The sequence below is a fragment of the Phocoena sinus genome, chromosome 17, assembly GCF_008692025.1.
Source record: "Phocoena sinus isolate mPhoSin1 chromosome 17, mPhoSin1.pri, whole genome shotgun sequence".
NCBI classification, from domain to species: domain Eukaryota; kingdom Metazoa; phylum Chordata; class Mammalia; order Artiodactyla; family Phocoenidae; genus Phocoena; species Phocoena sinus.
The window spans coordinates 76,650,828-76,675,704 of NC_045779.1; the positions used below are offsets into that span (position 1 = coordinate 76,650,828).

Sequence of the window (24,877 nt, forward strand, 5' to 3'; positions counted from 1 at the left end):
AAACACCCGCTCACTTGGATAACAATTACACTGAAAAGTCACTCAGCTCTTGTCTGTCTTCCTCTTTCTGGAAAGAGGAAAACCTTTAGTAGCTCTATGCACAAGGGTTTAGGCTGATGGGCCAGGAAAGGAGGGGCAGTACTTCCTGAATTATCATCTGAAGAGAGATCGTTTTCAAAATTTAACCCCAGAGAAACTAAAAGCTAAAGAACTAAAAGTTCTTTCTTCTGTGCTGCCATTATTACTCCATTCAGATATTAAAATTATAGAAACCAAAGAAAATAGAGACTACATGTAGTTTACGGTCTCTAGGTATCAACTGTTCTACATACTGCAATTGCAAGCAAATGCAGTTATTTATATACGGTAACGATTGAGACCCAATCTAAGAGCCAACTGGAAGAATTCATTTCTTGCTTTCTTCTTTTTTTTTTTTTTGCGGTACGCGGGCCTCTCACTGTCGTGGCCTCTCCCGTTGCGGAGCACAGGCTCCGGAAGCACAGGCTCAGCGGCCATGGCTCACGGGCTCAGCCGCTCCGCAGCATGTAGGATCCTCCCAGACCGGGGCACGAACTCGTGTCCCCTGCATCGGCAGGTGGACTCTCAACCACTGCGCCACCAGGGAAGCCCTCTTCTTCTTTTTTTAAAAATTTATTTATTTAGTTTTGGCTGCGTTGGGTCTTCGCTGCTCCGCACGGGCTTTCTCTAGCCGTGGCGAGCGCGGGCTACTCTTCATTGCGGTGCATGGGCTTCTCACTGCAGTGGCTTCTCTTGTTGCGGAGCACGGGCTCTACGTGCGCGGGCTTCAGCAGTTGTGGCCTGCAGGCTCTAGAGCACAGGCTCAGTAGTTGTGGCGCACAGGCTTAGTTGCTCCGCGGCATGTGGGATCTTCCTGGACCACAGCTCGAACCCGTGTCCCCTGCATTGGCAGGTGGATTCTCGACCACTGAGCCACCAGGGAAGCCCAAGAATTCATTTCTTAATTCGTAATCATCATTAAAAGTGATTAAAGTAAAAACAAATTCGACTGGCAGAATGTAAAGTCAATAAATCGGTTCTCCTTTAGAGATTTAGCAAATGTTACCTATTTGTGAGTCCTGTATGCCAGGTGGATAATTTATATTATTCTTTCATGTTTATAGGTAATACTACTTTCAGAATTAAAGAAAAAAATTATTTAATCTACCCCAAACCTCACATTCTTTATTCATAAATTTCTCCCTCCTATCCTGTTCCCAGTGACTATCAGGAAGAGTGAGTGACGGTTCCTAGGCCGGGAGTCTTGCTTTTGTGTAAGGTGAGATGCAATTTGGGGATGGAGGTGGTGTTAAGGCAGAGGCAAGGAAAGGGCTAAGCGGGGGAATGTGCCAGGACTAAGGCCCCACAGACGGACACTCAGCCACTCACTCTGTCTGCAGTCGGACAAGCTCTCCTCACGCCCCTCCCTCAGAGCACATGCAACTAAGGCTCAATTTCCTGCAACCACAGACCCACCCTTGCTGCCCCCTTTCACACAAAGCACACACCTTTAGAGGCCAAACACATTAGCTGACCCTGAGGGGCCGGATTCTGGCAGTGAAACTGCCCAGATCTCTTGCCTCTGCCGTCCTGCTACCAGATTTGCTCCGGAATCTTCAACACCCCCTGCACCTGGCTCTCAGCTCTACTAAGGAGATATCGGGGACCCATCGACTCTGCGGGCACCAAAGTTTCCCAAGGCTGTTGGGGTCACTGACCGCCTGTCCCTCCGTCTCTGTGGGTAATGGTATCTGCCACCTGAGTGTCACCTGTTCAGAGACGCATCCTCACCCCCATCACTCTCGATCACGTTGCCTGACATGTTTTGCTCGGGGCCCATCACTACCAACCCTCTGACGGTCCTCTGGTTCCTTGTCAACCGTGTGCCCCCGTCCAGAGCAGAGCCCCCAGGGCAATGGGCCCTGCTGTATTGTACCTTGTTTACTGCTGCGTTCTCAGTTTCCAACCCAGGGCCGACCGGCCTGGGAGGCACCCAGTAAGCACTTGCTGAACGAAAGGGAGGAGTGCCCTTCAACAGTGCAGGAGGGGACGGCGCTCCCCGTGACCCAGAGGCGAGGAAGCCAGGCCAGCCACAGCTGCGTGTCTGGGCGCTGCTCCACCCCAGGAGCCGCTGAACCTGTCTGCGCTTCAGCTGTGCCCTCACGTGCCCAATGAGAGCACGGCCACCTGGTGGGGCCGTCGTGAGGATTACAGAGATGCACGTGAAGCTGTGGTGCAGCCCCGCACAGGACAGGTGACAAACAGGTGGGAGGCTCCTTGGTTCCCTCCTTCTGAGGCCTCTGGAAGGAGCCTTCCTGGTGGGACTGTAAGCGCTTCCCAGACGGCCTCTTCTTATAAAACTCTCAGCAGGGATACCGACTCTGAACCAGCTTCAAGGAATAAGAATAAAATGGCTCATGTGTCAGAGGCTAACACACAAAAGTGACGTGGGAAAAACCAACTTGCATGCACTTGCATTAATTCACACAATCACAAGAGAAAGCCTGCAGTTTTTTTCTTTCAGTGCTGTGTGAATTCTACAAAAAAACTTTGGGGATTATCCAAGCTCCCTGGGCATTACTCATGACGACACGTGGGTGTGGCTATGGGTACCGTGACGTCACGTGAACTTTTGCTGCTGTGTTCTCCTTGAGTTGGTTCTTATGCAGAAGGGTCAACACTACTGAAGGTACGTGGACCTACAAAGGTTTTACCATAACCTTCTATATAGGACTTTCCAAGTGGGGATACTCGGCATACTTCTCTAAGAATTCTTGACACTGATTTGGTTCTATCTTCCCTTTTTCTTTCCTGGTTTTTAGGATTATGGGACAGTATGACACTGAGATGAAAGGTACTTTTACATACTCAAGGGCCCCTGAAAAACTGGAGTCCACCCTGAAACCGCCTGGCCCCCAAAATAATGACATAAAAGAAGGAAAATATAAAGGAAAAGGAAACAGGTTCAAAGATGTTGTCACAAATAAAGGAAAGCAGCTCTGCATTCTCCACTTGACCTGGACGACAGCTAACAGAGCGCTCACCCTAACGCCAGACACTGTCATAAACAACTACACGTATCGTCATTTAATCCTCAGGGGCATCGTACATGGTGGTACTGCTATCATCATCGCCGTTTCCCAGGCAGGAAGCTGGGGGACCCAGAGGCACCCTGAGTTTCTCACAGTCCCCAGCCACTCAGCGCTCCAGCAGAGCTCCTGGGCCGCCGTGCTCTGGGCTTCGTTCTTTACTATCTCCCAATACGTTTCTGGGGACTTTTATTTGTGAGACCAGATACCTGATGCTTCGAAACCTCGGAGTGTTCCCCTAAGGATGTTCTGGGACTTCACCCCCAACACGGGCATCCCTGGAAGGCTTAACTGGGCCTGTGCACTTGGGAGACAATTCTAGGACCATGAGTCAAATATTTCAAAGTAAACATTTTGAAAAATGGACAGAGACTTCTGAAACCTTGGATAACACTGTAATTTGAAAGGTTTGGCATCACAATACGTGGTAAAATAAAAATGAGGGGAAGACACGTTAAAAGGGCAGAAACCGACGGCTCAGAAATTAGGAGAGAAAAGTACAAAGTTCTCGTTTTAAAGCAAAGGCAAAGAGGCCTAGTGAAGTCACTACTGAAACCAGTGACACACGCCTGTCATGCTCCGTCACGCAAAGAGCCTGAAGCCTCCGGAGTCACCGTGCAGGGGTCAGTTTCGAGCTGGAGAGGGACAGAGCAGTGGACGCTCGGCTGTAAACAAAAGGAAGTGCAGCGGAGCCTGCAGGACCACAAAGCTCTCAGGAGCCAACCGCTCCCCGCAGGGAAGAGGGGGGCCAGGTGATTCCCTCTCCACCTCCTCCACCTGCCCTTCGGGGCCTGATGCCAAGCGCTTCTGACAACAGCCTCTGGTCGGCGCCCTGCTGCCCTCAGGAGGCCTGATGAGGCACCCCCCCAGGGCAGCACACGCACAGTCACGGGATTGCTCAGAAATTCAGTGGGACCCAGCAACAGCACAGCTTCTCACCACACCTGCACACGTGACCCTGCCGTGAGCCCTGGAGGTGGCGACCGGCCTGTGGGGGCCGGGGGCAGGAGGGCTTTCAGGAAGCCAGGAAGGGCCCCGCTGTGCTCTGTGACCTGCACTGGGGTCGGCCAGCTTCTTCTGCAAAAGGTCTGACAGTACGTGTCTTAGACTTCACGGCTCACAAAGTCTTCACTGCAACCACTTAACTCTGCTGTTGAGATTGCAGGGGTGAGCAGACACGCCACGAGTGAACGTGTCACTATGTTCCAGCAAAACTTTACTGGTGGACACAGAAACTTGAATTTCACATAGTTTTGATGCCAGGTACTATTCTTTGATTTTACCCCCAACCATTAAGAACTGTAATAACGGTTCTTAGTTCCAGGAGCAATACAAAAACAGAGGTGAGCCGTATTTGGCCCACAGGCCTTAGTTTGTGGAAGTCTCAGCTTATTCACCTGTAAAATGGGGATAATACTACTCACCCTAACTCAAATGGGAAATTCAAATGTGGGGAAAAGGCACGATGTTTTCTTTAGATAAATAATGTGCTAATAACCACTCATTAATACACGTTTGTTGACATTTTTATGTAGTCCTCACAACAACCATCAAGGCCTGTTACAGATGAAGACTCCAGAGATGAAGTGCTTTGCTCAAGGTCACCCAACTGGCCAGCTGGTGACGGGACGGGGCGAGGCTGGAGCCTGGGACCTGACCACTCACCCAGCAGCCCTGGACTGGTCACCCGTGTCCTCACCCGCACGACAGTGAGGAGAACACCGATCATGTTCTGAACCCCTGCCGGGAGACTCGCTGGTGAAGGGCACGCACGCACATCGGGGGCGCCCACCCAGTAACCACCAAGGAGTCGGCCTGGAAACGAGGCTTGGAGCTGGAAGTCCCAGGAGGCAAGGCGCCTTCCAAGTCACGTTTAGTCCAGACATCTGACTGCAAGCACTTTGCTCATATGGTGCTCAAGTCGTCGACCAGACACACACGCAAGCACAGACGGACTCTTCAGTGAAAGCGTTATTTCATTTAATCGAGAGGAAAAATGCAACCTCCTTTCATTTTAGTTTATAAACCTCACTCCGTATCGTAAGAGCACAAAGCTTCATGCAGGCAGTACACAAAGGAAATGGAGAACAAGACACTACACGTGCTTCTAAATCTCTAGTTTATGAGAGTGACAACCTCAGCTGCCTGAGGAATACTCACATCACTCCTGCTGGAAGTTCTCTAATTATTTTAGGCTGTTTGACTCTCAGACATCACTTTTCTTTCTTTGCTTTCCACTACCTCACTCCCAAACTAAAAATTACCATCACGTATGTGTGGAGGAGTGTGCAAATCTCTCCCACTTACTGCTGAGTGATACCATTTCGACGACTTTTCTTCACCTCTAGAATTCGCTATGAATAGATACAACTTGAACTTACTACTGAGACGTGGTAAAGAAACTGACAGTTACCCTTCCCATGTCAAAGCCCTAAATAATTCTGAAGAGATCACTGACTCACACCATGGTTTCTTCATACTTGTTTTGTTGGATCAAAGCCACATTTTGCCTTTCATTAAATACTGAATGATATTTATATCCATAAATAATTATATTAGTAACACAAACATGAAAATAAATATTACCGTCCCCACTAATTTCATCTGCAGATCCGGGTGGCATGCAAAGAAAGGGGGAGGAGAGAGGGGGGGGAGGGGTGAGGGGAGGGGGGGAGAGAGGGAAAACGCTATTAAAATGACAAGCAAATCAAAGTGTAAGGAAAACACAAAAATTACCCCCCCAGTCTAATTCAAAAGATAAAAGAAGATCATAGGAGTTAGCATGTTTACTTAAGGGCATTAATGCGAGTTTTCAGCAGTCCACAGTCACCCCAAGTAAATAGCAGTTTAAGTGCGTTTCTGCCGCATTAAGCAAAACTGATTGGATTGCTCCTCACAGTTAAACGTTAAAAAAATGACTCTACTTGCCTCGAAAGGAATTTGTATCCTCTTGGAAACGAAAACTATGGGTCATTGATGTGTACCCCACACAATAAGCAGGGAACAGCCCTCAGCAAGCCTCCCCAGGATTCCAGCCTCTCCAAAGAAGCTCAAGGAGTACAGCACCTGAGGCTCTGCGGGCGAGCTTCCACTTACATTTATACAGTGTTTGTAGAAGTGACTCTTCCAATTGTTACAGATAATCTTCCCTTTGCTAGAAAACTCCCCCCCTTGGCCTCTGCTCTGCAGCACCCCGAGTATCTGCCCCCCAGGCAGGAAAGGCAGACCCCTGGGGCTCACTTGGACCATCCTTCTCCATTAATCTCATGCCAGGTCAGGAAACCCACGAGGCAAAGGTACCTGCCGGCCCCTTTGGTAAAACACTAAGATCCCACAGGGGAAGCCAGGAAGCGACTTCTAGCCCTGTCACGCATTTAAAAACCAGCAAACGGGCAACAGTCTTCCACGAGGAGAGCGGCCCACAGCACCGCTGCCAGCAGTGGACAGCACTCACGGACCCCCAGGACAGGCACTCCCGCTCAGGGTAATCTACAAGCATCTGGTTAGGCTGCTGCCTGGGGCCCTGTGGTTAGTAAGAGTCTGTGCAAAGATGAGTGCAGTACCCGCAGAAGGAGGTTCGTGGGAACAGAAGACCAAAGGGAGAAAGCGCCTAGCTTTCTTAACTTTATGTTGGCAGTGACTGACTCCTTTATAAAGAGGCAGGAGGAGGAAAGAGAAAAACAAACACATTTTAATACAAGAGCAAACTTATATTTTAAGGCATATCAATAAAAACAGATACAAAATTGCGATGCTTTTATGTGACTACTGGCACACTTGATTTCTTAATATAACTGAGTTTTAAGAAACATATTAATATTTTAAAATGCAATTTTCCCGCTTAGGAAAGATTAGCACTAGACACAGAAAGTTTTAGCAAGACATAAAGAGAGCCAGCCAGCTAAGCCTTTACAAAGCCAGCCAAGTAAAGGTACAGATACCTTTACAAATAACAAAACTGAAACAAAATGAAATGAGACAAACAACAAAGACCAATAAATAATTCAAGATTCTTGTGAACATCTAACATTCAACCACAAAGAAAAAAATTGCAGAAAACTAGCAGATCCTGATTTGTGAAAGAGCTTTATAAGCACCTTCCCCCAAATCATCAGCAAAGACACAGACCTTAAGTGTACACCTTAAATAAACTGCCTTAACATAAAAAACATAAGGACATCTGAATACATAGGTTGCAAAGCCCCTCCCCCGCCTACCAGCACCCTTTGTTCATTCACTCTCATTCATGTGCTGCAAACTCACTTGAAAGTCAACTCTCTCTGTATGAGGCACCTGCTGGATGAACAAGCACCCAGGACAGTAGAACAGAGAAGAAACAACTGCGGTACGCTAAGGGCAAGAGCAGACAAGTCAAACTAGAGTCAAAACAAGGGATGTACAGCCCTTTAAAATGCAGCGGTGACACCATGTGACAGAAAAGATGCAGTGGGCATGCACAACTTAACTGCAGATCCACAGGGTCCCATCAAGAAAGGTAAGGATTCCAGGTGTGGGCCCAGGGAGAGCAGGGTCAGGATGAAGACGGCAACAACTTACGGCCGTCAGTTAGGAACAGAAATGAGAAGAACTGAAACAGACAACGTGGTCACGCTCCCACGGGGTGTGCTGTTATCCCAACAATGTGCACTGTTCCATCTTCCCGCCTTAGCACACACTCAATTTCCTGTGTGATGACTCCAGAGGGCAGCTCCCTGTGTTTTATCGGTTAAGAACACGAAAACAGTGCCCTGTGCCAGGCGGGATGGAATTCCGGATGGGGGGGAGGGGCAACAGCTATAGGGGTCATTGAGATGAAACAACAACACGGACTGTGGATAAGATAAGAGCATTCTATCAGAGTCAAATTCCCTGGTTTTGGTAAAGACACTGTGACTGTGTAAGAGGATGCCCTTGGTCTTAGGAAATGCACACTGAAACATTTATAAGTAAAGGGGCATACCATGTCTGCAACTTGCTTTCAAATGTTTCAAAAAAAAAAAAAAGACGACGACACACAAATGGCCAACAGGCACATGAAAAGATGCTCAACATTGCCAATTACTAGAGAAATGCAAATCAAAACTACAGTGAGGTATATTACCTCACGCTGGCTAGAATGGCCATCACCAAAAAGTCTATAAATACTAAACGCTGGAGAAGGTGCGGAGAAAAAGGAACCCTCCCCCTACACTGCTGGTGGGAATGTAAATTGATACAGCCACTATGGAGAACAGTGTGGAGATTCCTTAAAAAAATAAAATACAGAACAACCATATGATCCAGCAATCCCACTCCTGGGCATATATCTGGAGAAAACTCTAATTCGAAAAGAGACACGCACCCCAATGTTCATAACAGCACTATTTACAATAGCCAAGACATGGAATCAACCTAAATGTCCATCGACAGAGAAATGGATAAAGAAGATGTGGTACATATATACACAATGGAATATTACTCAACCATAAAAAAGAATGAAATAATGCCATTTGCGGCACCATGGATGGACCTAGAGATTATCATACTACACGAAGCAAGTCAGACAGAGAAAAACAAATATTGTATGATATCACTTATATGTGGGATCTAAAAAATAATACAAATGAATCTACTTACAAAACAAATAGACTCAGACACAGAAAACAAACTTATGATTATCAAAGGGGGATGTGGGGAGATAAGTTCGGAGTACAGGATGCCCAGATACACACTGCTACATATAAAATAGATAAGCCACAAGGACCTACTGTATAGCACAGCAATTATACTCGCTATTTTGTAATAACCTATAATGGAAAATAGTCTGCAAAAAAAACCCTGAATCACTTTGTTTTACACCCGAAACTAACACAATATTGTAAATCTACTATACTTCAATTTTAAAAAAGAAAAAAAAAAAGTAGAGGGAAGGAGAAAGCAAGTGGGCCAAAATAGAGACATAGTGAATTTGAGTAAAGAACATATGAGACTTCACTTTACTATTCTTACAACCATCCTCTATGTGTGAAATTATGGAAAAATAAGATACACAAAAATCTCTATTTGGATTCAGATTCTGGCTCCACTACTCACCCCATGACATTAGAAAAGTTACCCAACTTCTGTTTCTGTTTTCCTATTTGTAAAATGAGGCAGTAACAGAAGCTTCCTCAAGTAAAGAGATGCAGAGAGGATTCCATGAACTCCCAGGGCAGCCGGCACAGGACAACCGCTCCAAAAGCGCAAAGCTATTCCTACCTTTCAATTTTTTATCTTATTTCTAAACTAAGGTAATGACTATTCTTCATATTAACTTAAAAAGCAAATACTTTTTAAAAAATATAGCATAACTTTTTTTGAGTAATAACAAGAATATTATCCACACCATTAAAAAAAGTGTTAGGACCCTTCCTTTATTTTATCCAAGATGACTACTTTAATTATGTTTGTAAACACCTACCATGAGCTAACAGCACACTGTGTACGTGCTGGGGCTACAGCACTGAAACAGCCCCCCCCCCCCATTCTTTCCTTGTTGAGCTTACGTTCTGGGTTGGGGAAAAGATGATTAAGTGAGTAAACCGTGTGGTACATCAACATGTAAGTACCATGGAGAAAAAACTCAGAGCAGACGCAGGACAGGGAGTGCTTTCCTGTAGGGCTACACCTCTAAATATGGAAGGAGTCGTTTGCTAAAAGCTTTCCAGAGCAGAGGTGAGCCTGGGGCACTGGCCAAGGAGCAGCAGGGAGGTCTGGCGGGGACAGAGGGAGCGGGAGGGCATGGCAAACGTACTTCTCAGTCACCCATTTCTCAGGGCAACCGAACAGCTGATGAGTGGAGGCTGTCTTTAGAAGTGTAACAGCGGGGCTTCCCTGGTGGCGCAGTGGTGAAGAATCCACCCGGCAATGCAGGGGACACGGGTTCGAGCCCTGGTCTGGGAAGATCCCACATGCCGTGGAGCAACTAAGCCTGTGCGTCACAACTACCGGGCCTGTGCTCTGGAGCCTGCGAGCCACAACTACTGAGCCCACAAGCCACAACTACGGAAGCCCGCGCGCCTAGAGCCCGTGCTCTGCAACAAGAGAAGCCACCACAACGAGAAGCCCGCGCACCGCAACGAAGAGTAGCCCCTTGCTCGCCGCAACTAGAGAAAGCCCGTGCGCAGCAACAAAGACCCAACGCAGCCAAAAAAAAAAAAAAGAAGTATAACAGCGAAATAAACGAAGATGACGTGAATGCACCCGTGGCCATGCTGTGGCCCCGAATGAAATTCCTGCACAAACATCAGTAGCTGCCAAAGCCACGAGGTGAAACACAGACTCTCTGAACCTATGGATCGGCTTAACGTCACAGAGACAGCAGCCAGATGTTACACAGCACCTATACGTGGCCTCGTAAAAACAAAATCTTTGAGTCCGAATCCGACCAAACTCCTCTCAATCCTAACGACCAGGCTGTAGGTAAGTCAGGAATACAGGGGCTGGAGGGGGACCCGCTCAACACAGCATCACGGAGCGGCACTTGGCCAGGCCGAGTGTGGGGCACAGCGTACAGGACACGATTTCCTCAACAGATAAACTGCGATCAAGAAAAAAAGAAGGGGGGCGGCAGTGCACAGAGACAGGAGGAGACAGGAGACACAGCCAAGTTCACCCAGCCCTGCTTGTCTGACCCCAGACTGGACGACACCAAGTGTGAAAATGCCTTAACCAGGGAATCCGAGCACTGACCGGACAGCTGGTATTAAGGAACTACTGTGAACGTTCTTACAGTGTAGTCATGTTGTTTTTAAAAAGTCTTTATCTTTTATAAATATTTACAGAGGAATATGCCTTCAAGGCGCTTGAGACCATCTGTGGGGAGTGTGTGTCTGTGTGGCTGGGGACAGAGGTGAGGTGTGGCTGGTTTTCAGCTGCTGAACCTGGGTGATGAGCCTGGAAGAGCGCTACCCAATCTACTCTCTCTGCTTCTGTGTGCGTCTGGAGCTTCCCATGACGAAGAGTTAAAAAGCTAAGAATTCAAAAGCATGACGATATCCACCCATTCACATGGCCTCTTGCTTGGAAAAATATCAAATGTATTTTATCTTGACTCATGCAGTTCGATTTTAACAAATTCCACAATATGATGAAGCCATGACATGCTACTAGAAACCCGTGAGGTCAAATTCCAGAATTTATATTTTAAAAGTTTCAAGCCTTCCTTTAAAATTTTTCTCTGTGAAGGGGGAAAAAAGAAAGCTGGGTCTTCAGATGTTAGCAATACCTGTTTTTATGTTTAACAAGATGATACTTGGGCTTCTTGTAGTAATAAGTTTTAGGAAGATTATTAAAGTTTATTTAATAATGTGTTAATAAGCTTAGCAAGAGGATTAAGATGGTTCATCAGCTAAATAAACCCAAACACTGGCCATCGTGAAGCACACTTTCATACAGACAAAAACGCACCCTTGCTCAAAGTGCTCTAGTGAGGGAAGCGCCGCGCTGCCCCTTGCTATGCGGAGGCTATTAGGAGGGGGTGGTCACGCTCTAGTCTGGACGCCAAGTTCACAGGACTAAGAGGACGGATCCATGTGGCCTGGAAAGAGTTTCCCGAAGTAAATATCCTCTTTAAATTTCTGTTGTGCTCATGACTGCTCCGATCTCACTCGGGCTCTTTTTCATCTGCAAGTGTCTCAGGCTACTGCCCCCGGGGGTCCTACAAGTGTCTGCCTGTCTCCAGGCCTGCAGCTGAGAGGTTCAGTCCAATTCCAGGGTGAGGAACAGGAAGCCATCTGGCTCCGGGTCCTTCTTGGGTGTTATTCTACAACACATGACGTAGATGCTTCAGCACCCATGTGACTCCAGAGTATTCTTCTCAACTCCCTTAGAAGCCAGAGAGGTGAGGGACATCATCAAGGAGCACCCTCAAATCTCCAAAGAGGCAAAGAGAGTTCAGATGCTGTGACAACGGTGCGAGAAGGGGGGCTAGGATGAAGGAAGTAGCACGGCGGGCGTGGTGGTGGGGTGCTGGTGATGGTGTATTTTCATGATCACTTCCTTGTTCACGTGTAACACGATCAACTGCCCTGCCCCCACCCGGTCAGAGACGGCTGAACGTCTCTCCTAACGCCAGACTGACTACAGAACGCTAGTCGTGGCTGATGGAATTAAAAGAATTTCCAGTAAGCCAGGTACTATGAACATGTCAAACCCCCAATACGTACGACTCGGTGCACGTAAAAATCACCAGCAGCATTAAGTTGATTAAATCATTTCATAAAGCATATAATTTACAAAAATTAACTTCACATGTACTAGGCGACAATACTCTATTAGGGCACTTAAAAAAAATCTCTAAAAGCTTTCGTTTAAATCAAGCTTTCAGCGCAGACAGAGACTAGCTTCTAAATCAGCGTTATCAAAAGTGAAACTAGGATGTAAACCAGACAAGAGAAACTCTTTCGAACTTCAATACAAGGCAGACTTGCAGATTCCAACAGAACAGTCAGAAATGAGTCAGGACTATGCTATTCCTGATAAATGGGAGAAAACTACCCTGAAATCAGACTCAGACTCTGCCAAAACTACTCCTCCCTTCTACACACGAACATCTCAAGCTTTCCAATGACTCAGTGTGGTCTAATGGAAAGGCGATGGGTTTGGAGCCCAGATCTGGGTTTCCATCAGGCTCTCGGCCACTGCTAGCTACGTGAGCCAGGCCTCGTCACCTCAGCCCATCTATAAAGTGGAAACGTGAGGAAGACTGTCCCGAGGTTCAAACAAGACAGTGCTTGTGAACATGCCTGGCATGATCTCTGAGCCTCATTCACATGTAAATAACTATCAGTACTTATATTTACAAAGCAGTGGCAGAGCAATGAATGAATAACAGACCTAGTGTTTCAGAGACTGTGAGAAAAAAAGGGGGAAAAATGCAAATAATTATTATGGACTATACATATACCACTTTATATTTTATAGAACTTTACAGTTTACAAACTACTTTTGCATATATAAAGAAACTGCTTGATAATAGAAATGCACAGTTTTCCCTAGAAAGAGTTACTTCCCATTTTCACTGTACAAACAGAATGCTTAAATAAATGCAATTAAACTATCCTGACTCTTAGAGTAAAATATTCCAAAATCAGTCTATTGGACCCATCCTAAATGGGCCGGTAAGCCCCCAGAGTAGGGCCACTTGGGTGGTCAGCCTGCATTCAATAGAACCCAACTTTACCCAGACATTCAAGGAACCTCCCTCAGTACTTGTGAATGAGTTGGTCTTGTCATCTCTTCTTTAAACCCTGCACCTCAGAGGCTTGGGAATTGCATTTATGTATGTTGAAGCTGATTAGCTGACATGATCTGTTTCTTTTCAACAAATAAAACATGAAACTTCAATCTCAAAAAAAAAATTAAAGTAACTGCTTTAGAATTTGTAATGAAGCAGCTTAACGCAAGTCACATTTATTTTGCTAAGTTTATTTTCGTTTAGAACAATTTTTAGTCACTAACTTGAGAAACCTAAAGGTAATCTTAAACAACTGGAATGATGTTGCATGATTAACTAAACCAGAAGAATCTGTTATAGAGTAAAAGAAAAAAGTTTTAATTTATAATAAATACTGAAAAAGTATCACCACAAAGTGGTGCGTTTGATCATCAACGAAGGGCTCAGCAGACACAGCCAAACCAAACATTTCCGACGAGAGAAAGAGCTCATTGCGCTGGCTGTCATGACAGACACACGAGAGAAAAGCGTCTTCCGATCTCCGTCCCACGACTACAACCCAGACGTGTGACAGGAGCCACGTGCGCAGCGCAGTGGCCGGCATGCGTCACCTGTGTTTCTGTTACACTTAAGGCCCTACTGCTTGATTAAGGGCCTGGTTATTAAAAAACAAAACAGAACCCTGAAACACAAAAACCAAGCAAACAAAAACCAAAGTTTATACCTTTGAAGTATTTAAAATTCAGCTTTATTCATTGATTTTCCTCAGAAATACCTATATTCCTGGGGTATCTTCACCCACACGAACGTGGCTCAAGCACGCCTCCCCCGCTTGCCCCGATCCTGGCACCCCTCTCTCTGACCACTTACAGACCCCTTGTCTGTAGTACAAGCAATGGCCTCTCCACTACAGTTCTAATTGAGCTCCAGAACGTGTGCTTACACGTTTCCTAAAAACTTACACTTAGGCTAAAAAAAATTACTCTAGGCCCTCAGAGAAATGTGCCCAAGGAAATGCACTATTCTGCTAGATATTTTTGTAAATCTGTTAACCTTATTTTTATAGAGAAACTTTGTCTAGATTTCAGAGATAAACTCTGCATGTATTCAACATCAACTGTAACTGTGCCCCTACTGGAGATGATCTGATAACTACATTTCCTCCTACAATGAGATTGGAAGGAGGGCCTGGTACCCCGTCATCACAAGCTGAGAACTGTCTGAAGGCATCTAGACCCCCATTCTTCCTGCTTGCTGGCCTCCACGCCCCTTACCCAAAACCACCTAGGAGTGCGTCCAGGACAGTTCACAGTGACCAGCTCACAGCAAGTGTCTGAGAGTCCAGCAACTCTCAAGGTCACTGCTCGCTCTGGGGTGGTCCCTGCCTTTCCTCCTCCTGTTTCCGTGCGTGGAGTGCATTCCTCCAAGCCCCAGCACCTCTCCGTACCTTGCTCGGGCATCCGATTCATTTAAAGACAATCACTAAGCACTATGTCCCAGACAATAAACGACAAATAAAACACGTCTTTGCCCATGATGGGGTCAGGGTCTAGTGGACAAGAAGGTTTCTAAAATCATTACATCTATTCAAAGACTATCCACAATAGTGAGACATATGGTGGGCTAGAGAACTCCGAGGAAGAAGAGTCCTGGAGTAGCCAGGGAAGGCTTCTAGGAGGTGGTGGCATCTGAAGCCAGCCTTGAAGCTCAGGTAAGAACTTTTCAGTTATGAATGTAAATAGGGGAATCAGACAGTCCCACTTTCTCCATCTTCCGAAGTGATTCTTCATCTGTACCTGGGGTAACCTTCCTTACATTGTTATTGAAAGGCAATATAGCCTAGAGGACAATAATGACCTGAGTTCAATCCTAGCTCCATCATTTTCAAGTTGTGTGACACTGAACACGTGTGTTCACCTCTCTGAATTTCTTTCCTCCTGTCTGTGAAATGGGGAGACGACAAAGACCTCGTGAGATCGTCATAGGGATTAACGAGATAATACCTAACGCTGTGCACAGCACGCTGAGAACCTAATACAGACCCGTCCCCTCTTAGCTGTGTGTGACCTCGCCTGCCCTGCTGTCTGCCACTCTGGCTGCCACTGGGCTTGCCAAGTCCCTGCTTCAGCGCTCGCTGTCGCGCACTGTGTGCATTCAGTCACCTGCTCAGAGAGATCTTCTTGACCCCAGCTTTAAACAGTCCCATCCCTCGCTCTCCATGTGCCTGCTTTATTTTAACTCAGCGTCTGTCTGTCTCCTCCACAGAACGCCAGCTCCACAAGGGGAGGGCGTGGCTTTGTTCACTATCACACCCCAGCATCTGGAACAGTGCCTGGCACGCAGCAGGGACTCAGATGTATCTGTGGACGGAATTACCGTAAAACAGGAAACGTAAAACTGGAGTAGTATCCACCTTGCAGGGTTTGCTGGGGCCAAACGAGATGGACCCTGACAGAAAAACAAGTCGTCACGGCCGGCACACAGACTGAGCCTCAGCCACCGCCCACCAGCCTGGAGACAGATCAGCTTGCGGTGGGGGACAGACGGGGCGCTCTGCAGGGTCCAGGGTGTGGGGGGGGTGGTCTCCCCTCAGTATCAGCGCCACACCCACGTGGTGCCGGGTTTCCAGGCTGCTAGGTAAGGAAAAACCCCGGGGTTTAGCAACAGTACCGGCTTTCTTGGTGTCAACTTGATAACTTATGGGCGACGTGCAAGACACAGCTCCTGGCTGGCCAGGCTGCTGAGATATTCTTCTCTAGTCTTTGTGGAAGACACAAATAAAGCACACTGTGAGTCCACTTGCACAAAAGAGAGCAAGCCACAGGCGGGCTGACGAAGGGTCAACAGGAATCTAAGAAGTCAGGCCCGTCACTGAATAGCCACAAGACGCTGAGAGATCCTCCTGGCCTGTCTCGGTGAACCGCCAAAGCGGTGGTCACGCGTGAAACAGCATCACTGACTCTAAAGAACGGAAGACCTTGACAAGTGACAATGGAAAGGACGTGCTGGACGGTGGAGCAGCTCAAGCAGAAGGACAGAGGGAAGGAGGTGGGGCGGAGGGCTGGACGCCCGACTTTGTTTGGCTGAAGAGCAATGTGGGGGAGGGATGGCAAGGCAGGCTGTGCACAGACCACGGGAGGCCTCTGGGGGCTGAGCTGAGGGGCCGAAACTTCTCTGACGGACTGTGAGTCATTCCTGGAGCTCCTGCCCAGGGAAGTGCCTATTTAAATTCAGTAAAGGTGGTAGCCATCAGGCAGCTACTGTGGAGAAGGGGCAGAAGCATAAACTTCCAGCCAAGGGATAACCAGGGAGAAGCAAGGAAGGCGGACTCAGAAAGGAGGGGTTGGCCGGGAGAGGTGAAACCGGCAGGTGCTGTGAGGAGCAGCTCTGAAAAACCTCCTCTGAGGACGCCAGGAAATGGAAGGAACAAGACCTGAAGCTTCTGCGAGGCCTGCTGTGTTTCATCACTAGCTGGAGTCACGATGCGCCCAACAGGGCGCGTCAGCTCTGCATCACGCGGAGCAGCTGTGAAGCACGCGTGCGGCAGCCACGGTGGTGAGGGCCACCAGTGCCTCCCGGGCCTCACTCCCAAGTCTGCTTCCCGTATGGCAAGGAGAGGGCCAGAGCGCTTATGAATTGCTCAAAGCTGGCTCAATCTCGCCTCTTCCATGGAACACGCCACAGAACAGCCTTTGATGCCCAGCGACTGACAGGGTCCTTCACCACCTCGCCGCTCTGGCATGGGGTGGCCCCTCTCGCCCCGCCAGAGGGCCTGCTCTCTGCCTGCTCCACCTCCTGCTCCACCACAGACGGGACATGAGCGCGCTTAGCGGCCCCGCGTCACCGCGGGGGTTCAGAGAGCCCAGTGGAGGCGGTGTGCGTGCCGGCAACCCTGCAGCCCGCCGGGCATCTGGCACTGCCCAGCAGTACCAGCTCCAGCCTTAACACCACTCTCCTCCATCAGGAAGGGATCAGTTTCCTGAGCCGCAGTGCTCCGGCCCACACACACCTGCCCCACGTGGTTCATCACTGGAGCATCTTTGCTAAGCATATGGATACGAGCACAGATATTTCTTGAGAAGGGGGCTGCGAGAAGTTTGTGGACAATGAAAAAAAAATAAGCAATTCTATCTGTACACTGGAACACTAGAAAATAATTCAGTCATCAGCGAGGCAAAAGCACAAAACTAAATTTTAGGTAAAAATTAACTCAAGGTAAATTAAACTAACAGGAGTTAGATTTCTTCTAAGTCAGATTGTCAGATACTAGAGTTTTAGGAAGCTATATTTTAGAAATGTGACACACATAAGAACATATATGTGTGTATGGATATACATGTATACGCATACATGTATAAATATACACGTATAGTATATGTATCAATATTTTAAGATAGCACACCTGGGTCCACAGAAGATGCTTTTTGCTTTTTCCCCACCTTTCCTCTATTTTTCACATTTTTTTTTTTTTTATTTTTCACATTTTTAAATGGGGAAAAAAGGCACATGTATTTTGAAAACATACCAAGGAAAGCACCACACCAACAAATAGTTAAGATAATGCTATGTCAACATCTTAACTATATTTTTAAAAAAGCAATGTTCAAACACTGTTTTATGTTAATTGCTAAAGACAAAAGCTGTTTAAAAAAGTTTCACATTTCCTGAACTTCAAAAAATAATAAAGTATATTATGTTAATTTCTGCTGCATTACAAAGATAAGTTATAATTGCAGTTTCAAAAGTAAAAATTTTCCCTCTAAATATAATTAACATGGAATTAAAACTGAGAAATAACTTGGAATTCTATACAATCCTGTGAGTAATCTAGTATTATACACATATGTCTCATATTCAAAAAAATCAGTGAGCTATATTGAAACCTATTTCATGATGGTAAAATTATGCAAATTTTAAAAATTATTAATAATTTTAATGTTTAATTTTTGTAAGCTATTCTAGAAAGAAGTGATCCTAATAAAAATGAGCAGACGTCTAACACATGGCGATTTCCTACCACCGTGGTGGGCCCCTCTGCCTGACGCCCGTGTGGCCTCTTACCTGACACAGAGACGGCGTGGGTCCGAACGCCCTGCTTCTCGCTGTTGGCCAGCCTGGAACAGAGGTGCAAAGCCGTGAGTGCCATGCTCTTCAGACCATACCGCCAGCATTCATTCAAACCGTGAGCTGCCCAGAATCAGGAGGACTGTGCCATTTCCCAGGGAGACTGCACAGTCTAGAGGGGTGATTTTGTAAAACACTGGATTCTACCACCTGAGGCCCTTAAAGTCACCAGACTGCTTTAATGTTTTAAAGACCAGAAATTAAGACAGAGAAGTGAAGGAACGCTGAACTATAACATGACTGAATGTGGTGTACGTGGCTTAGATTAACTTTAATTTAGATGCTGGACTGCAAGGGAGTGGCCGAAGGTATACCACAGAGGGAACGATGCCTGGGACTGAGATGCAAATGTGAAACACTGTTACACGACTGGCCCTGCTTCAATTTCGAGCATGTCCAAGAGCAGACAGCACATGGACATATATTGTTATTATTTACAGACTGAAACAAGGTAAGCTTAACGCATCCGGTTATTTGTTTCATGAAACGGCTCGACAACGTTAGTGTTTTACATACACACCCACGTAAAATAACATTTTGGCCAAAGGTTTCAGTGACGTTTTGAAAAAATCCAAGTATAGCTCAGTTTAAAATTTTTGGAAAAGCGTAAAACAGAGAAAAAAGGAACCCTATAGTCTTTATTTTTTAAAATATTTTTGTTGCATTTCTTTAATTAATTTATTTATTTTTAAATCTATTTAGTTATTTATTTATTTTTGGCTGCTTTGGTTTTTCGTTGCTGTGCACGGCTTTCTCTAGTTGCGGTGAGCAGGGGCTACTCTTTGCTGCGGTGCACAGGCTTCTCATTGTGGTGGCTTCTTTTATTGTGGAGCACGGGCTCTAGGTGTGTGGGCTTCAGTAGTTGTGGCACGTGGGCTCAGTAGTTGTGGCTCGTGGGCTCTAGAGCACAGGCTCAGTAGTTGTGGCGCATGGGCTTAGGTGTTCCACGGCATGTGGGATCTTCCCGGACCGGGGCTCCATCCCGTGTCGCCTGCATTGGCAGGCGGATTCTTAACCACTGTGCCACCAGGGAAGCCCAGAACCCTATAGCCTTTAGATGTCAAAAGTCACTTTGCTCTTTTTATAAAAGAAAACTTTTCCTGCTACATAAGCCTTTACTCTAGAAGTACTAAATAAGAATTTTTCCTAGTATATAGAATTTATATTAGGTAATACGGGAGCTTAAAATAGTATATCCCCATTGAGAACTAGAAATATTCAATATGCAACTGCATAACCTCTATAACTAAGGGTTACAGCACAAAGCCATAGCCCTGAGTTCCTTTTATGGAATTCTCTAAATATGTGAAATGGTATCTTTATTATAAAAGTTTAACCAAAGTTGTTTTCTAACAAATCACCAGTTCCTCTTCTATTGCAGCTCCACGACCTATTCTCACCATCTCTGAACTACATTTACCAGGAGGTCCCAGGTGCACACATTCATAATGAGCAGGTTGCATCACCTGCCGCTGTATCCTGTTGATAGGACACCAGGGTCTTCCTTGGCTGCGGGCTGGGATGCTACTTCAAACCAACTTACAACTGCAGGGATACCTGCACCTCTCTGATCAGTGGCAGTAACAGGTCTGCTGCTCTATGATTTGTGGAAATTCTGCTCTTTTAAAGTTTGCTTTATTTGTTCAGTTTTTCTAGGATTTGTTAGCACTTCTAACCGACTCCCTTCTTCCTGACTTTTTTATCCGTGTTTATGATTCCAGTGTGTTTTGATCCTCAAAGTCATCTCTTAAGACTTTCCACAATTGAAGATACTCTAAGCATTAGTTCCTTGCCTGATATGGGACATTAACAAATATCTATTAAATATTGTTGAGTTTGTGAAATACAAGGCCTAAAAGCTAAGAGAAAGCTGGTCTCGCCCATCCCTCCACTCGCCTGCCCAGCTACTGTGTGCCTCCTGTGTGCCAGATACGGCCCAGTGTCGGGTCTACCACGTCACGTGACCCTGGCCGTCAACGAGGCCACAGGGTGTGAGCAGCAGAGAGGTAACTGTTTAATGTGAGATAAGTTACAGGAAGACACACAGGGCTGCTCCTGGGACTGGGGTGGTGGGAGGTTTCCAGAGGCAGGGATGCAGGATAAAATTTGAGCAGGCCCCTGCTGGGGACAAGGCCGGAGGGAAGGAAGGACTCCAGGAACTGAAGGCAGTTCAACGTGAACGAAGAGTTAGCACGAGGAACGGGAGGTGAGGCCGGAGGAGCCGGCAGGGACCGTCGTGCAGCCTCCCGCCGGCTGGCTGAAGGATGTGGGCCTGAATCTAAGAGCAGCAGCGGTCACGCGAGGGGTTCGAGAGGAAAAGTCCCTTCTGCTGTTGTAGAGAATGGATGGGACGGTAGGCAACACGGGACAGGCAAAGATGGGTAGGAGGTGTGCAGGAAAATGGGAACCCAGAAGACCTGAGACTGCTGTCCTTTGAGGTGGGTCCTTGGCTGGTGTTGAGGAGGTCTCCCACCAACCCCTAACTAGTAAGTGTGGTTCACTATCCTTACACTGTTTGTACAAGTAATATGGTTCGTGCTGAACTCTTGCCTTCCTTCTGGGAGTCTGCAATTTGGGTACACGCCAAGCAAAGTGTGCATACGTGACCAGGCCCCCATAAAAGCTGGGGCACCGAGTCTCTAACCAGCTTCCCTGGTAGACAACACTCCACGGCATCACACCTCATTCCCCAGGATCAGGTGCGCCCTACCTGAGTCCCTGAGAGGGGGCTCTTGGGAGCCTGCCCCTGGCTCCCTCGGGACTTCATGCCACTGCTCTCGGCCTGGCCAGTTTTGCTCTGCGTTCCCTGGCAGCCATACATCACAGCTGAGAGTACGGTTACATGCTGAGTCCTGGGAGTTCTTTCTAGAGAATCACTGAATGGGGCAGTCTTAGGGACCTCGACACAGGAGTCTACTGGAGGAGCCCAGACAGGTGATAACAGCTAAGAACCGGGGAGGGATGGTGGGAATGTCAAGTGGATGGATCTGATAGTTAGGAAGCAGAAAGGAAGGAATTGGCGGCAGACCGGTGATAGAGGAGAGAGAGTGACAGAACAGAGGTGACGCCCAGGTTCCACCCTCTCTGTCCCTATATGCAGTGGCCTCTCAGGTGCTGTATTCTCTGCAGGTGCCTTGGATTCTCTTCAAATCTCTCTCTGAGTGCTCAGCACGCAGCTGTAATTGTTTATTTACCTGTATATCTGAATGTCTAGATTGTAACTTTCATTTGGTCCCCAATTCCTAGCACAATGGCTGAGAACAGAGAAGCTTTGGCATTCTTTTCCTTGTACAGATTGAAACATCTACTATGAAATTCATGACATAAACAAATTTAAAAATTAACATAAATTACATATCTTTAATTTTCTCACTTGTAAAATAGCCAGAATGGTATCTATTCTCAGGTTCTTATAAATATTGTCACTGACTATAAAGTGACTGTTTGACAACAGACCTCCCTCATACGATCTCACTGCTATTCTCGAGCTCCCTGCTGAACTTAAAGGGAAAATTCATTGTACACTTTTGATTAAACCTAACTACATGATTTAAAATTGATTTGATTTCTTTCTGGAAACATCTGTTTTCGAGTTCCCTAATCATATACGTAGAAATTTGATGACTCAGGCAAATGGATAATAAAGCACAGTGAGTTCCTCCCAGTTTCTAATGCACAGGAGTCACAAGACACACAAAGCAGTACTTACTTTGGTATCGAAGGCAAAGCCCGTTCACCTTCTGGGGAAACAACAGAAAGAGACAGATGAGATTCCTTCTTTCCTTTGGAAAAGATTATGTATAGAAATCAGAGAAAGAAGATGAGTCTTATTTCAGAATTTTAGCAATAACCCTTTAAAATGAAGTTGGTATACTGCCTATCTATCTTAGGTTTCCATGGCTTTATTTTTAGTATTTATGACAAATATACACTGCCTGCAGGTGCAGACTATATAAAAGGTATTGCCAATCAAAACCAAATGCTAAGGGATAAACCGAATAAAGATATTCTTCCCAGGAGACTCTAGAAGATGAAGATTTTCTCATAATCAAAGCCAACATTCTTTACCAAAGACTGAACGTCCGGCGGCAACACCAAAACCTGTGCGGGACTGTGCTCCGCAACAAGAGAGGCCGCGATAGTGAGAGGCCCACGCACCGCGACGAAGAGTGGCCCCCACTTGCCACAACTAGAGAAAGCCCTCGCACAGAAACGAAGACCCAACACAGCAAAAATAAATAAATTAATAAACTCCTACCCCCAACATCTTCTTTAAAAAACAAAAAACAAACCTGTGCAGGACACACAGAAATCCAAAGGAAACAAACCCACAGGTTGTGTTCCTGGAGGAACAGGGGCAGCCAAGGGGCCCAGCAGCCCCAGAGGCGTAGCCTGAAGTGTCCTGTGGACTCGACTTCGGGAGGTGCTGAGGCCCCCATGATGGTGGCAGACTCCCCCGTCACGGCTGGGCTCTGGCCAGCGCATCACAGGGAAGCTCTGCTCAGTGGCTGGGGAGATGTGCTCCCTCCCCTTCATTAGTGAACCAGGAAGCATGGAGCCCCCTGGTTTAATCTCTTTTATCTGGATGAATCCGGTGGTCAACCCATCCCACCAGTCCCCTCGCTCCCCAGGCCACGGATTACCCTTGTCCAGGTCTCCTGTCCCTCCTCCTATTCCCAGTCCCGTCCCGTATGGCCCTGAACACAGCATGATCACACATTCCATCTCTTGAAAGATTCTCTTCCTTCTGGTGGAAGCATCATCCCTCAATCTTTCAAAGCTCAATTCAAGCTCAACCTCCTCTAAGGAGCCCTTCCTGGAACACCCCAAGTGGCTCTGGATGGCCTTCCTGTGCTACTGCTGCATTAGCAGAGCGCTTCCCACGTATCAGACGACTTAGAAGGTCAGACTTGACCCGCCCACAAGGCCACCCCCGACACTGGCAGAGGACCTGGCACTCACAGCCACTGCATAATACCCAATACACTGCAGAAACTTCATCCAAATTTCCTCACTATGACTTTCTGACATCCAAATTTCAAGCAAAATAACCACGTTATACCATGAAGACCAAACTTAGAATAACTGGAAAATCCTATCATTAGTTTATTACCCCATGGATGCTACCACCACCACCTTACCCACACTCAACACTGTCAATTAATCATATGGGCTTTCAAATGACATGTCAGTGTGATTTCTAGCTGTTTCACTCTCTCTGTTGAAATTTCTACTTCCTTGGAGAGAAAAAGGAACCAGATTATGAACTATTTGGTTAATACAGACTTTATAAGAAGCTGGGCAGCAGCAGGAAGAAGGCTGAAAATGAGGCGATTAACAACTGAAGGAGCGTAAGAGAGTCAATTTTCAGGAAACAAGAACGTAGCAGAACACTGAGAGAAATGGCAACAGACGCGATAAGCGGCAGCATGATAAAAGTCCCCAAGCGCTCACCAACTAAAATGCCCAACGCTAGGAGCTAACTTTTGACACTGCTTTAAATTTATAAGTTGAATGAGTAACATATGCTTTCTCATGGCATTCACGTGGTCTCTTATTTCTCAGCATAAATTCCTTAGGATTAAGGATGCATCTTTGTATTAAACCACATTTTTATTTTCATTTTTAGAAATGAGGCTTTTAATTTTTGAATAAAAGTTTTTATCTACTGTTTTTTAATAATCAATACAGATTCACTGTAACAAATCTAAATCATAAAGGTCTATAATGTAGACCAAAAAAAGTAGACAAGTTGAAGCCCCCCCCCGCTTCACATACAATTCCACCTTCCGTAGGGGTATTCACTGTCCACATTTAACTTTCCAGACTACCAGACTCCTCGTATGCTTATAAACACACACAGGTTTGGCTATACACACACATGTGCATGTCGGTTTCAGCACGGAAACAGGGCCAGCTCATCGTCTCAAACAGCTGCGCGGCATCTCACACTCCCTTACTTATGAGCTACTAGCTCCGCCCCCGTAGACACCAGGGTCGTCCCACATTTTGTGCTACCGAAGACAGTGCAGCAGGGGCGCCGCATCAGTGGTCCTGCGCGGCTGTTTCCAGGAGGGGCCGGCAGCACCAGGGGCAACCGAAAGCACTGTCCCAACTCACGCCGACACAGTGGAGTGTGGAGGGCACCTCGCAACAGCCCCACCAAGAATGGGTATCACGGTCTTTCCACCCATCTAACAACAGGTTAACAGACACAGAATGCTATCTGTCACTGTCTGTGTCCATAAGCTTACCGGACAGTGTATGTCCGTTCTTCTATAGGTGCCCATTTTTACCCTCTTAGTCAATGAGCTAGAAGAACATTTGAAAAATAAGAGATTTTAATTCTTTATTGTATGTATTACAGATGTTTCCCCTTCTGCGTCACGGCTTTAAAAAGCATTTCTTTGACTAGTAGAAGCGCTTCATACTTATGTACTGATGAACTCCA

The 24,877-nt window shown here is 46.5% G+C and overlaps 1 protein-coding gene across 1 annotated transcript in view; it reads right to left on the bottom strand.

Moving 5' to 3' along the window:
* Nucleotides 1-24,877, bottom strand: part of PTK2 (protein tyrosine kinase 2) — a 167,526-nt gene that overhangs the window by 72,258 nt on the left and 70,391 nt on the right. The window contains 2 exon segments of the mRNA XM_032610452.1: nucleotides 18,364-18,416; nucleotides 22,136-22,166. Coding sequence (XP_032466343.1) covers nucleotides 18,364-18,416; nucleotides 22,136-22,166 — 84 coding nt within the window.